General features: G+C 35.2%; 1 protein-coding gene across 8 annotated transcripts in view; it reads left to right on the top strand.

Annotated features, from left to right (window-relative positions):
- The window catches only part of CDKL5 (cyclin dependent kinase like 5), a 146,647-nt gene that overhangs the window by 43,493 nt on the left and 90,476 nt on the right, over nt 1-12,678 (top strand). For all 8 annotated transcript variants that reach the window (XM_039852327.1, XM_039852324.1, XM_039852322.1 and 5 more), the window contains 2 exons: nt 7,628-7,815; nt 10,472-10,506. In XM_039852327.1, coding sequence (XP_039708261.1) covers nt 7,752-7,815; nt 10,472-10,506 — 99 coding nt within the window. In that variant the 5' untranslated portion in view covers nt 7,628-7,751. The remainder of the gene's footprint in view (nt 1-7,627; nt 7,816-10,471; nt 10,507-12,678) is intronic.

The raw sequence follows: 12,678 nt of genomic DNA, 5'->3' as shown, positions 1-12,678 counted from the left end.
TGCTTCAACCAGACAGCTGGTGGCCCTACTAATCTGAAGGTGGGACCACATCATCCAAAGGGCACTTAGAAGTTTATTTAGGTCACCCAGATGACATAATGCTATAATTCAAGGGCTGATTTCTTTTTGGTTTCCTTTTTCTTGGGAATTTAGCTCTTTGGGGTTTCAGCTTCGAGTGGTGGCTTATTAAACTTCTTCCTTTTGCCTTTGACTTTTTTGCCCATGGATTTGTAAGGATTTCAAGAGCAAGCCTGTTTTTGTCCAGTTTTTCCTGGATCTTCAAGTGCCTGAGGGCTTAAACCATTTTTGGGTGGTTTGGACTACCTCTCCGGGTTCTATTCTTTTGCCTTGATTTCAGCCAGGTAATTAATTCTTCACAATCTTGTTAAGTCTTTGGGAGTTTTTAGGCTATTTTTAAAAAGTGTTCCCTCCAGCATTTGTATTTGTCCTCAAAGGGACATTTCATCCAAGTTATGTAATTATTTGAAGCTAAAATGTCTGCGTTTTTATGTCTTAAAAAATTAATGTTATTGACATAAAATTGTAGTTGTTGACGTAAGAATGTCGAAACCTATAGAAGAATTTTATATGAATTTATTTGAGCCATATGTTTTTACTCTTTTTAAATTTTAATTAGTTTCGAGTATACAATACATTGCTTAGACATCCATGTAGTTAGTAAAACGATCCCCTCCCCAGTTGCTCCGTCCCTCCCCTGACCCTCCACCTAGCCAACGTATTCCTTCTAATTGCATTCCCTATGCCATGCTCCCCATCCCCGTGTCCATCCATCAGCTACTAGTCTGTACTTTAACCCTTTCACCTCATTCTCCCAGTCCCCCAAACTCCCCTCCCCTCTGTCCATCACCAAATTGTCTACTGTATTTGTGAGTCTGTTTTTGATTAGGTTGTTCCTTTTATTCCTTAGATACCACATATAAGTGAAACCATATAGTGTTTATCTTTCTGTGACTTAAATACCTTCTAGGTCCATCAAAGCAATACCTTTTTCCATCCCCTTCCTTTTAGTCTGTGTCTTTTAATCTGAAGCGAGTCTCTTAATAGGCAATATGTAGGGGTCTTGCTTTCCTTTCCATTCATCCACTCTTTTAGTTGGAGCAGTTAATTCTTTTCCATTTGAGGTACTTATTGATAGGAATGTAGTTGTTACCATTCTTTATTCCTGTTTTTGATACATGTTTTTTCTTCTTAAAGAAATCCCTCCAACATTTCCTGTAATATAGGCTTGGTGGTGATAAATTTCTTTAGCTTATTTTTGTCTGGAAAGCTCTTTATCTGTCCTTCAACTCTAAATGATAGCTTTGCTGGATAAATTATTCTTGGTTGTAGATCTTGGGTCTTCATCCTGTTGAATATTTTTTGCTAAGCCCTTCTGTCCTGCATAGTTTCTTTTGAGAAATCAGCTGCCAGTCTTATGGGTTTTCCCTTATAAGTAACTATCTGTTTTTCTCTTGCTGCTTTTAATATTCTTTCTTTGTATTTAACTTTTGGCATTTTAATGATGATGTGTCTTGGTGTGGGCCTCTTTGGATCCCTGATTTTTAGAATTCTCTGAGCTTCCTGGGGTTTTATGTCCATTTTCTTCACCATATTGGGAAGCTTTCCATCATCATTTCTTCAAACGGCTGTTCAGCATCTTGATTTTCTTCAGTTACACCGAGCAGACGGATATTTGGAGCCTTAATAGTGTCCCATATGCTCCTTAAATTATTTTTATAGTCTTGGCATCTTATCTCTTGCCATTCTGATTGAGTGTCCTTGGCTTTCCCGTCCTCTAGATAGGGCATTTGATCCTGTTCTTTATTCACTCTGTTTATTCTTTTGTTTTTTCCATTTAATATACTTCTCATCTCAGATAATGTGTTCTTCATTTCAGACTGGTTCCCTTTTATAATTTCCATTTCCATTTTTTTTATCTCTTTGTTGAAGTTCTCATTGAATTTAACGAAAAGTCCATTGAGCATCTTTATAACCAATGTTTTGAACTTTGCATCTGTTAGATTACTTGACTCCATTATATCTGGATCTCTGTTCTGTTCTCTCCTATGGTTTCTGCTTCTTTGTCTTCTCATTTTGGCTGCTTTTCCGTGTCTGTTTCTATGTACGAAGCAAAGCTCCTAAATCTCCCGGTCTTATTAGTGTGAATTTGTGAAGTAGGTGTCCAGTTGCACAGTCCTGAGAGGGGCTCAGCTACAGGCCAAATTTAGCTCAAGCCTCTGCTTCTTCAGGGCCACCTGTTAAGATTCAGCAAGCAATCCACAGATGCTGTGCTTATAGTTGCCTCAGAAGGCCACGTCAGAAACCGAGGCCAGCTGCCTCCAGTGTGAATCTCAGCAAGGAGCACCTGACTCGCTGACAATACATCTGGATGTGGCTTGGGTGGGGCTGTGAGTTAGGGGAGGTGGGATTTTAGGGGATCCTCTGGGCGTAGTGACCTCTATTATCCAGTCTGATGACTTCACAGCAATGGTGGTCTGTGTCCACACACTGAGAGGGAGAGGGCTCAACAGGAAACAATGGATAGTGCCGGCACTTCTGTACCCAGTAAGTCTCGCCTCAGCCCTCACTCTGACAATGTCTCCCTGTAAGTCCCTGGTGCCCCCTGGGCGCAGCCGAATCGCACTGGTGCTCAGAGCGAGCAGGTCCGGCGCTGTGAAAATCCACTCGTGGATGCAGCCCCTTTAAGAGGCATCTGCCGCTGCCGCTGCCGCAGCCTCCGTCTCACTCAGCCACTCTGGACCGGGCAGCCCCGCGTCCTCGCCCCGTCCTACCTTCTGCCATTGCAGGGTGATTTCTTTGATTTCTCCCTAGATGTATGGCTTGTTCATCAAGATCACAGGTGATTTTTCCTTGCTGCTGCTCCTTGTTTCCGTCACAACTTTGATTTGGTCGCCAGAGGGATGAACAGAGCCTCTGTCATCTACGCCATTTTGGTTCCAGCTCTATTTGAGCCAGATTTTTGAGGAAGCAAGATCTCAGTGGTTTGAGAAAATGCTCCAGAAAATGGCAGTTTTGCAGCTCATTTTATACATTTAGAATCAAAGGAGAAAACGTAACCTAGGTTATATGAAATCCATCGGTAGTAGATTAAGGAGGCAGGAGAAAGCAAAGTGGGGAAAGCTCCAGGCTTGGATAAAAAGCAAAATGTAGAAACACATACTTCTTTTACTCTGGCAAGTACAGGAGAATTAACATTTAACATTTACAGCACATAGAGATGGTATGTGGGCAACAAGAGAAGAGTGAGGAGTTCTGTGGTCTTGTGCTCTGGCGCCAGCCATTGTGCTGTCTAAGGGTCTGGGAAAGAAAATTACTCTGACATTTCAAAGGTATGTTACCTGGATGCGTAAGAACAATGAACAGGGCTCACCGAAGATAAAGATTGACCTTCACTAAGCTGTAGGCCTGGGATGTCACTGAGATTGTCAGGTCTGCCAAGTAGCTCCCTAAGCTTGTCACATCTACTAAGTTGCCCCTTTCATTGACATAGTTAAATTCAATTTGGCATATTTTTTTTCTTTCCTCAGTCAGAATACTGGTAGTTAAAAGAGTGTTCTTGACACCTATATTAAGTATTTACTCACACATTTAAATTCTGAGTCCCAGTTTTCATTACTCAGTTTTGATTTCCACAGAGAATAGGTGGGACCAAATGTTCTTTATATATGTTTCCATACAGAACTTTTGGGGTGCTGAGTCTTCATAGTGGGAATGATTTAATTTTTATCTCTCATTTCCTTTGAAATGAGCCATACCATTATTGGTGGAGAGTGGAATAAATATTTCCTGGGAGTTCTTCCAAATTAGCCATAGAAAATGAAAGAATGGTTCATTCTCAGAAAACTGAGCATCTTTTACCTGGAATGTGACTGACTTTAGATCTTCATACGGGTGGCTCCTTGTTATTGATATTTCACCTCAGATACCACCTTTTTAGAGAGGCCTCTCAGTCTGGGTAATCACTCTTTGTTTTCTCCCCCTTCATAACATGAATCAGTATCTTGTATTTTAAGTATAATAATTTTAAATATAATAATGTGCTTTTTCTTAGCAAAATGTAAAGCTCCGTGAAGACAAGGATCTTGCCTATCATGTTCACCATTGTTGTGTGTGTCTTATTTACCTATTTCCAGAAAACGTTTTAGGCAGTCAATAGTTACTTGTTTAAGAAATGAATGAATAGAATAAATATTTATTAATTTCTTCTTCTGAAATTGTAACCATTTTCTCTGAAAGTCACAGTCATCCTTTTAAAATTTGTGATTTCATTAAAATTTTCTAAAGTAGTGTGTTTTCTCTTGCCTTTTTTTCAAAAACATTTTTTATAAATGAATGAGAAATCAATTAAGAATCTGACGTAAAGTAAATGTTAGAGTGACAGAAATATTTAAGATTAGGGACAACTGTGACGTTCTTGTTATATATCAAACTGAAAGGAGGTCAGTGTGGCTGGAGTGAAGCAAGCCAGGGTAGAAACTATTCAGAGATGATATTGGAGGAGAGGAGGTCAAGGCCTTGGGGCTTGCATGGACTTTGCACTCTTAATGATAAGGGAGACCATTGGAGAGTTTTGAGCAGAGAAGTGGCATAATCTGTCTTATCCTAAGGACTCCTATGTGGAGAACAGACTACAGGGAGAGTTGAGTGTGGAACTGTAGGCATATTTAAGTCTTGTCTTCTTCTGAGCTCTCACGTCAGTTCCACTGGCTAATTTGTCTATCTCTGTGCCAAGAGCACGCTGTTTTCATTTCTGTAGCTCAGTTCTAACCCTCAGTATATTTGGTAGGGCATTCAGCCAGATTCTACCCTCAAGGCTAAACCTTCTTACTTTTATTATTCAGGAGAATGTGGGCTGTGCTTGGAATTCTCTTCTTCCTTATGAATTTTAGAATCAGCTTATCTTAATTCCTCAAAAACCCTGTTAGGATTTTGATTGGAATTGCATTGACTATAGGTTAATATGGAGAGAATTGATGTCTTTATAGTACTGAATCTTCCTAGCCTTGAAATTGGGATAACTCCATTTATATATATTAATGCTTTTGAATAAAGGTATGTATAAAATTATATATTATTTGAATAGAGGTCTTGAATATCTTTTATTATGTTAAATTCTAAGTAACTTTTTGTTGTAAATGTGACTTTAAAAAATTGTATTTTGATTTTCGTTGATGTTTACAAATGCAGTTGATTTTCGTATATTAAACATATTCAACTACCTTGCTAACACTTATAATTCTGATAATTTGTAATTTGTAAATTCTTATAATTCTGATAATTTGTAAATTCTTCTGAATTTTCTATATAGAAAATTCTATTTTGTAAATTCTATTTTTTTCTCTATTTCCAATGTTATATATTGTTTTACTGAGCTGGCTAGAAACCACCAGGGTAATGTCTAATACTAGTAATGTTGATAAGTATTAATATTAGGACTTCTTGTCATGTTTTTAATATTTAAAAAGACTGTGTTTAATACTTTACATTTAAGAATGATATTGTATCAGGATACTTTTATCAGGATATAAACATTTTTTGTCAGATATTTTTATCAGGATATAAACATTTTAAAAGCATTTAATTATGGACATAATGCTTTTTTAGAAAACTTGCACCAGTTTACCTTCCTACCATCAGTGTACAAAAAGGCACACTTCTTCGTGTTAATACTTGTCCACACCACAGGGGTACTCGTATTTGTTTAAAATTGCAAATTTCATAAGCAGCAAAGAAAATTTCTTTACTGGTTTTTATTTATTTTTTAAACCAATATTTTGTGTCGATACAGATATTCTTCTTAAAGATAGGATAGGTTTTTGAGACAAAAGAACATTTTGAAATAATTTCAGATTTACAGAAAAGTTTGAAAGATTGGTAGAATTTCCTGTTTCCTAGACCCTTGACCCAGGTTTGCAACTTTTTAATATACAATACAGTATTACTAGCTGTAGTCACCATACTGTACATTATATTCCCATGACTTATTTATTTTATAACTAAACATTTGTACCATTTGACTACCTTCGCCCATTTTACCATTTTTTAAAACAAGAGCATTGTTTTATATAACCACCATGCCATTATCAAAATAAAATGATTGTTTATACAATATTATCTGTAGATACTGAAATTTTATCAGTTACCCTTTGTAGCAAAAAAATATATATATTGTTTTCTTGTCCAAAATCCAATCCGGGATCATGCATTACATTTAGTTATCAATGACTCTTCATCTTCTTTTGTGAAATGGTTATTCAGTTGTTCCCTGTCTTTCATGACCTAGACATTTTTAAAGCGTACAGGCCAGTAACATAGTAGAATGTCCCTCAGTTTGGGCTTCTCTGCTGTTGCCTATGGTTAGATTCAGGTTTTACCTTTTTTGGAAGGAATGCCGCAGAAGTATGTTGTGATGCATCCTATCAGGAGGCATAGGGTATTGACTTGTCCTGTTATTGACGATGTTAACATTGATCACTTAATTAAGGTAGTATCTGGCAGGATTCTTCACTGTGAAATTACTGTTTTTCCCTTTGTAATTGATAGATATCTTGTAGGGAGCTGTGTTGAGATTAGATAATATATCGTTTTCTATCAAACTTTCAACCACTAGTTTTATTATGTTTTGATGATACTTGCCTGAAATAATTATTACCAGGGTGGTTGCCAAAGGGTGATTTTCTAATTTCTTTACTACATTTATTATTTGGAATTATATTCTAACAAAGAGCTTTTCTTTCTCTACTACTTATTTATGTCACTAAGGACTGGTATATTTTAATTTTATTCTATGGATTGTAATCTACTATTCTTGTTTCTTTTGTTGCTCAGATATTCCTCATGTGACCAGTGGGAGTCTCTTCAAGCTGCCTCCTGTGTCCTTTAGACATTCTCCCATCATTCTTAGAGCATTTCCTTATTTTCTGGTACCCCTAAAATACATTCTTGTCCCTAGCCTGGGGATCAGCCATCTCTTCAAGGAACCCTGGTTCCTTTTATTGGAGCACTAGCTATTGGAGTGTCATTGCATCTAGGTCCCTTCTGCAGACAGAGCTAAGGAATATACCTGTGTATATATATTTACACACACACATCTATTTCTGCATCTCTCTATATTAAAGAACTGAGCTTATATGGTTAACTCTAATTCCAAGCCTTTCCTCTTTTCATATTTGTAAATTCTTTTTATGAGAATAAGTGACCAAACCGTCATTATCCATAATGTATTTACTTATTTGCTCAATCCTAGTATGTACATAAAGAAGCTTTATATTTTTGTATAAAAACAAATATCTAAGTAGAGCATAATATTTATATATTTATGTTGTCTTTAGGTCAAGGAGAGCGTGTAGTTAAAGTGTTGTTTTTCAAGAGTTACTTAGGGTTAATCCTTTTCCTCCGGCCCTCTTCAGTGTGTTTATGTTACTCATTTCAAATACGGTTAGGTACATTTGTTCGTGATTCATTTTGGGTTCTTTTCTCCTATTATTATTTTTTCTTCCTTCTTCCTCGAAACATGGTTTTAAAAGAACTGTACAAAAGTATAGGATAGACTGTTAGAGTATTGAGACATAAAACTTATGGCTTTTAATTGTGTTTGATTTTTTAGGAAATCATTTACTATGTCACAGTAGAACAAATATGTGAAACTTCCTGCCAATTTGTGAACAACTTGCTCAGAAGTTCTTCGATGCCATGTTCTGTGGCTTGCATCAAAAAAGGAGTTTGTCTTCATGAAGATTCCTAACATTGGTAATGTGATGAATAAATTTGAGATCCTTGGGGTTGTAGGTGAAGGTAAGTTTAACATTCCTTGAGTTTTTGAGCAATGTACAATAATATCTACCACCAAAAAAGTTAGTAATTCAGGTCCTGTTAATTTAATCTATGTAAATTCTGGCATGTGCCTAAGAGTAAACTATTAAAAACAAAATTACTCTTAAACTATTGAGTCTTATTCTCCAATCAAAAGTTAATAACATTTTAAATCCATTAAAGTTGAATAAATCAGGGATTTCTTAAGGCTGCTTTCATTTCATTCTTTTCATGAGGAATCATGCTTTCTTTAGTCTACAGTGGTTTGGTTCCATTTTATTTTTATATCAGCTAGGCTTATTTTGAATAACTTAAGGTTTATTTGCGTATGTTTTATTTAATACATGGTACATAAAATGAATAAATAACTTCTATTTGTCTTCGAGAATGACAAACCATATTTTATAAAATCTGAGGCGCACAACTTGGTCATATTTTAACATCTTTGAAATCAAGATGTGTGTTATAATCAGTAGCATGTCATGGTTTAATTGGCAGCAATTTTCCTAGTAGTACTTAAAATCATGTTCATAATCAATGACATTGATTTAATGAAATATGGTAATTCATCTTTCATAAGTCATCGTCATTTTTCGTAGTAATTTTTGCTCTTGACTAAAGGTAACTTTATGGACATTTTGATAAATGGTTCTGCTAATGGGATAAATGATTATACTTATAGTTTCTTAGCATTTACGTCTTTAAAGCAAAAGTTACAAACATTTCTTATTTCAGAATTTTCAAATAAGTTTTGAATTTCAAAGGAAGTTTTAAAAATTTACCATTGTGAACAGCAAAGCTGTTTTAGATTTTGATATTACATTGTTCAATCCTTTTCAAATAGAAACAATTAAAATACAGTCTAATCATTGGATGTTTGCTTCAAGGTTTGAAATCGAAACCATATAGAAAGAACAAATCTTTTTTCCTTCACCAGTCAGCTCCTTTTTTCTTCATTGATATTAATTATGTAAATAAAATTTATCCTTGATATTTTATCTACTATCTGTTTTATAATAGTTGCCTTATTTTTTTATTTGTCTTCACCCCAAAAAAATTACAATTAGAGACTTATGCAATAAAGCTGCTGACTGGAGGAGGTCAGCTCATAGGGTAATAACAGGGTTAGAATATTCCAGATTTGGGGCCTAAGTTTTTCTGGATCATAACCTTGTTTTTCTTAGTATACCCATAAGTGATCATCTTCTTAGGGATTGGCTCAGATTAACTAAAACTACCAGACTGTTATAAATAAATCGGAATATGTTAGTTTAAGTTATAGTCAGAACCATCATTGTTATGCTTACTTTTTTTTTTGGTAAACTATCTCAGATGCTTTTTGGCTAAGAAATACATACATGTTAAGGAAATTGAAAACTGTCAAGCAAACTCTATATTCTGGTAGCCTGGAGAATGCATTTTCACCCCCTAGAAAAACTGGCATGGGCAGTTACGTAAGGATTGCATGATTGCCTGGTGATTGTGGAGCTAATTTGGATGGCTGTAATGCCTGGTCCCTTCCTAACTATGATAAGATTCATCCATCTCCACCAAAGTTGGGGAGACTTGTCTGGTTCCCTAGACGCTACTGGAGACCTATTTCCCAATTTCATGTCCCTGAAGTCCCCTTCTGATGGATGCATGCAGGCTTTGCTTGTCTGTTAATGTAAGTGTACTTGACATTTCTGCAGACTTCGGTTATCATACATTACCTTCTGATTCTCCTAATTAGATTTTTTACAACGTAATTTTAACCTCAGTTTCCTGGGCACTTTGCTGTCAACTCTGTGTTCTGCCTCTAAGGAAGTAGTTTATCACCCGGATAGTAGGATACGTAACCCAAAAGGTATGATGCATCTCATCAAAATATACCAAGGATAGTAGGAGTGCTTAGCTATATATAAATGGACAGCTTGGACAGCTCGTGGCCTGTGCCCTTAGGAACTGAGTCTTTATGGCAAAAAATGTAGCAACCCTACTAATTATTAACTGGAATGCTGAGGCCTGTACTATTTTGCCAGTCAGAAAAGACATTCCAGTGTCCCCAAAGAGGATTTAACTGTCTCCTAGGACAGAGAACATATTTGGTAGGCTTCATGCTTGAGCTTACTATTGGGAAATCATTAGCTCTTAAGTTTTACGTTCCCTAGAATCTTTTGAATTAATTTTCATTTACTTTTTTTTTTTCCTCTGTGGTAGCTCTTATGTGCAGATCCCATGCTCAGACATGCTCGTGTGCATTTTGGGTGCATTTTCTGCTGAGTTTTAGATGTTCAGCTTTATTGCATTTTCAAGGGGAGAGATCTGGGGACGTCTCTCACTCCGCCATATTTCTGACGTCCTCATTTACTCTAAAGTTCTTATGTCCAGAAAATTTTAAGCTTAAATTTAAAAATATCTCAAGGGAAATTTTCTGTAAAAAAGAATATTTAAAAATACGTGTTGAGGAAGCGGGTTGCTTATACTCTTGCTCTGTTTGTATGTGGCCCATCGCATTATCACGGCCAAATAGTGTCATTTTAGGAATTATTATTGTAATGTATACTGATAACCAATGTTAATATAATAGAACTTCAATTTCTACAAGAGCTATAGTTTGTATACCTGCTCCTAACTGTTTACTTCTTTTTTATTGTAGGAGCCTATGGAGTTGTACTTAAATGCAGACACAAGGCAAGTACATGGTTTTTAAAAAGAAGAAAATAATTTTATATGTTTAACTGTTTTGGAATTAATGTAGTATGTGGGGGCATATTATTAAAATTGTCTGGCTATGATGATGATGTTTAATAAGTAGATTTAATATGTGAACCCAGAGAAAGGAGGCTGCTTTTGGACATCAAGCTTTAGCATGATTAGGTAGGTAGTCATTAGTTCTTTGCAATTATGCGCTATTTTTTCAGCAGACCCATTTATAGGTGAAAAGCTGCCTAATGAGAAGAGAAAAGGTGATAGAGAAGAAATCAAGGTAGTGATGTATTTAATTTATGTTTGGGTACTTATGAGCAATAAAGAATTTCAGTCAGTCAGTATTTTTCATGAAGACCCAATAATTTAGATTGCTTGGTGGATCTGAATCCATATTTTGAAGGATATAGTGGATAAGTGTTTGGTTATGAAATAGGGCTTGAAATAATAGTGTATGATTATGATTATTGACTATAGTTGATCACTCTTGAACAACCTTGATATGAATCTTATGTAGATTATTTGACTGTGATAATAATCACCATTTATTCAGGTAAGTTATTTCACATTTCCATGGCTGTTGCTCAGTGGTGAGCATGTTTTACTCAATAATTTAATATTATTTTATATTAGTTTCAGGTATACAGCATAGTGGTTAGACATTTATATAATGTACAAAGTGATCCCCCTGATAAGTACCCACCTGGCCCTGTAGTTACTACAATATTATTGACTACATTCCTTATGCTGTACTTCACAAATCTCTTCTTTAATTCAGGGGATTTTCTATTCTTGAAATTGAGTATTCATATTATTTTATGTTGGTAATAGTTACGCGAAGATCTCTGCCAATAAATCCTCAAAAAATGGTTTGAATACTATTGTTTCTTGATTCAAGATGATTAAGAATTTATAATAATAAATATAATAAAAATAAATTTAGTATCTTGAATACCTCATTAAGAAATGTTACTGCAGTTTGAAATTAAGCAAATGGGAAGTTCCTTAATGAAATGCTATACTTTTAATGAGTTGCCTTGAGTTACAGTAAATTTCTGAAGCTTAAAAGAATGAAATTCCTGGGCGGATACTACTCAGGGGAAATAGATTGTTAGTGTCCAAGTTAAATTTGACTCTTTTATAAACATCATACCTCTTTTTGTACTATGGCTCTGTTTATACAACATAGCAAATGGAAGCTTCGTTTCTTAATCCTTGAGTTTTAGAACCCAAGGATTTCTGATACATAATGCAAATCTTCCAACAGTATTTTCTCTGTCTTTGTCACACTTCTTCTGGTGACCTTTTCCCCCTACTTTTTTGACGTTATCTAAACTCTCCTGCCTCATATGTAAAAAAAAGTTTCTTAATTGAATATTTGATTTTATCTTTCCATATATTTGATTTACTCTTTTATTAAAAGATAACTGAGGTCTGGTTTGCACTGTACACGTTAATGCTGTAAATGAGATTGCATCTAAAAAACATCTCTTTTTACTGCCCTTCACTAAATGAGAGACTCACAGACCAGCTCTCTTAGTATTGTTGCTTTTTCCTTTCATGCATCTAAAAAGATATTGCCGGATGGAAAATTTAAAGCATAAATTAGTACCTAACTCAAAGTAATAAAAATTCATTTTAGAACCTGCAGCTGTTTAGTCGTTAGACTTGTTGTAGTATATCCTTTTTTTCAGCCAGCATCAGACCTTCACATCTTTACCCCATTACCCCAAAATAGAGAATTTGATGCTTGTGGTAAGATTGACGCTTCAGGATCAAATAAATGGATTACCATGAAATCTTATGTTATAGTTCAAAATGGATATAATCCTTTCTATGTACCCATTATGTGTAAAATAATCACGCCCATGTATTTTGCATCTTTTAAAAATTTAATGCTTATAAAAATGGTTGAATTCTTTAAAAATGTATGATCACTTATGCATGGGTCTGTATGATCACTTATACATAAGTTTGATCTCTGAGAGGGTCGGCTATAGGTGTATGTATAATCAAATAATTCCTAGAATATTGAATATTTGAGCAAATATGAAAGAAAGTTACCGTTTTACTATGTGTACTGTTACAAGAAATTTAGAAGTCACCTTTATAAAAAGATGCATCTTGTTTTTTCGTGAACACAGTGCAGTGTTGTTT

Source organism: Pteropus medius, unplaced genomic scaffold, assembly GCF_902729225.1.
Source record: "Pteropus medius unplaced genomic scaffold, Ma_sr-lr_union100, whole genome shotgun sequence".
Classification (NCBI taxonomy): Eukaryota; Metazoa; Chordata; class Mammalia; order Chiroptera; family Pteropodidae; genus Pteropus; species Pteropus medius.
The sequence above is the reverse complement of the archived record's forward strand: the minus strand, read 5'-3'. Positions and strand labels throughout refer to the sequence as shown.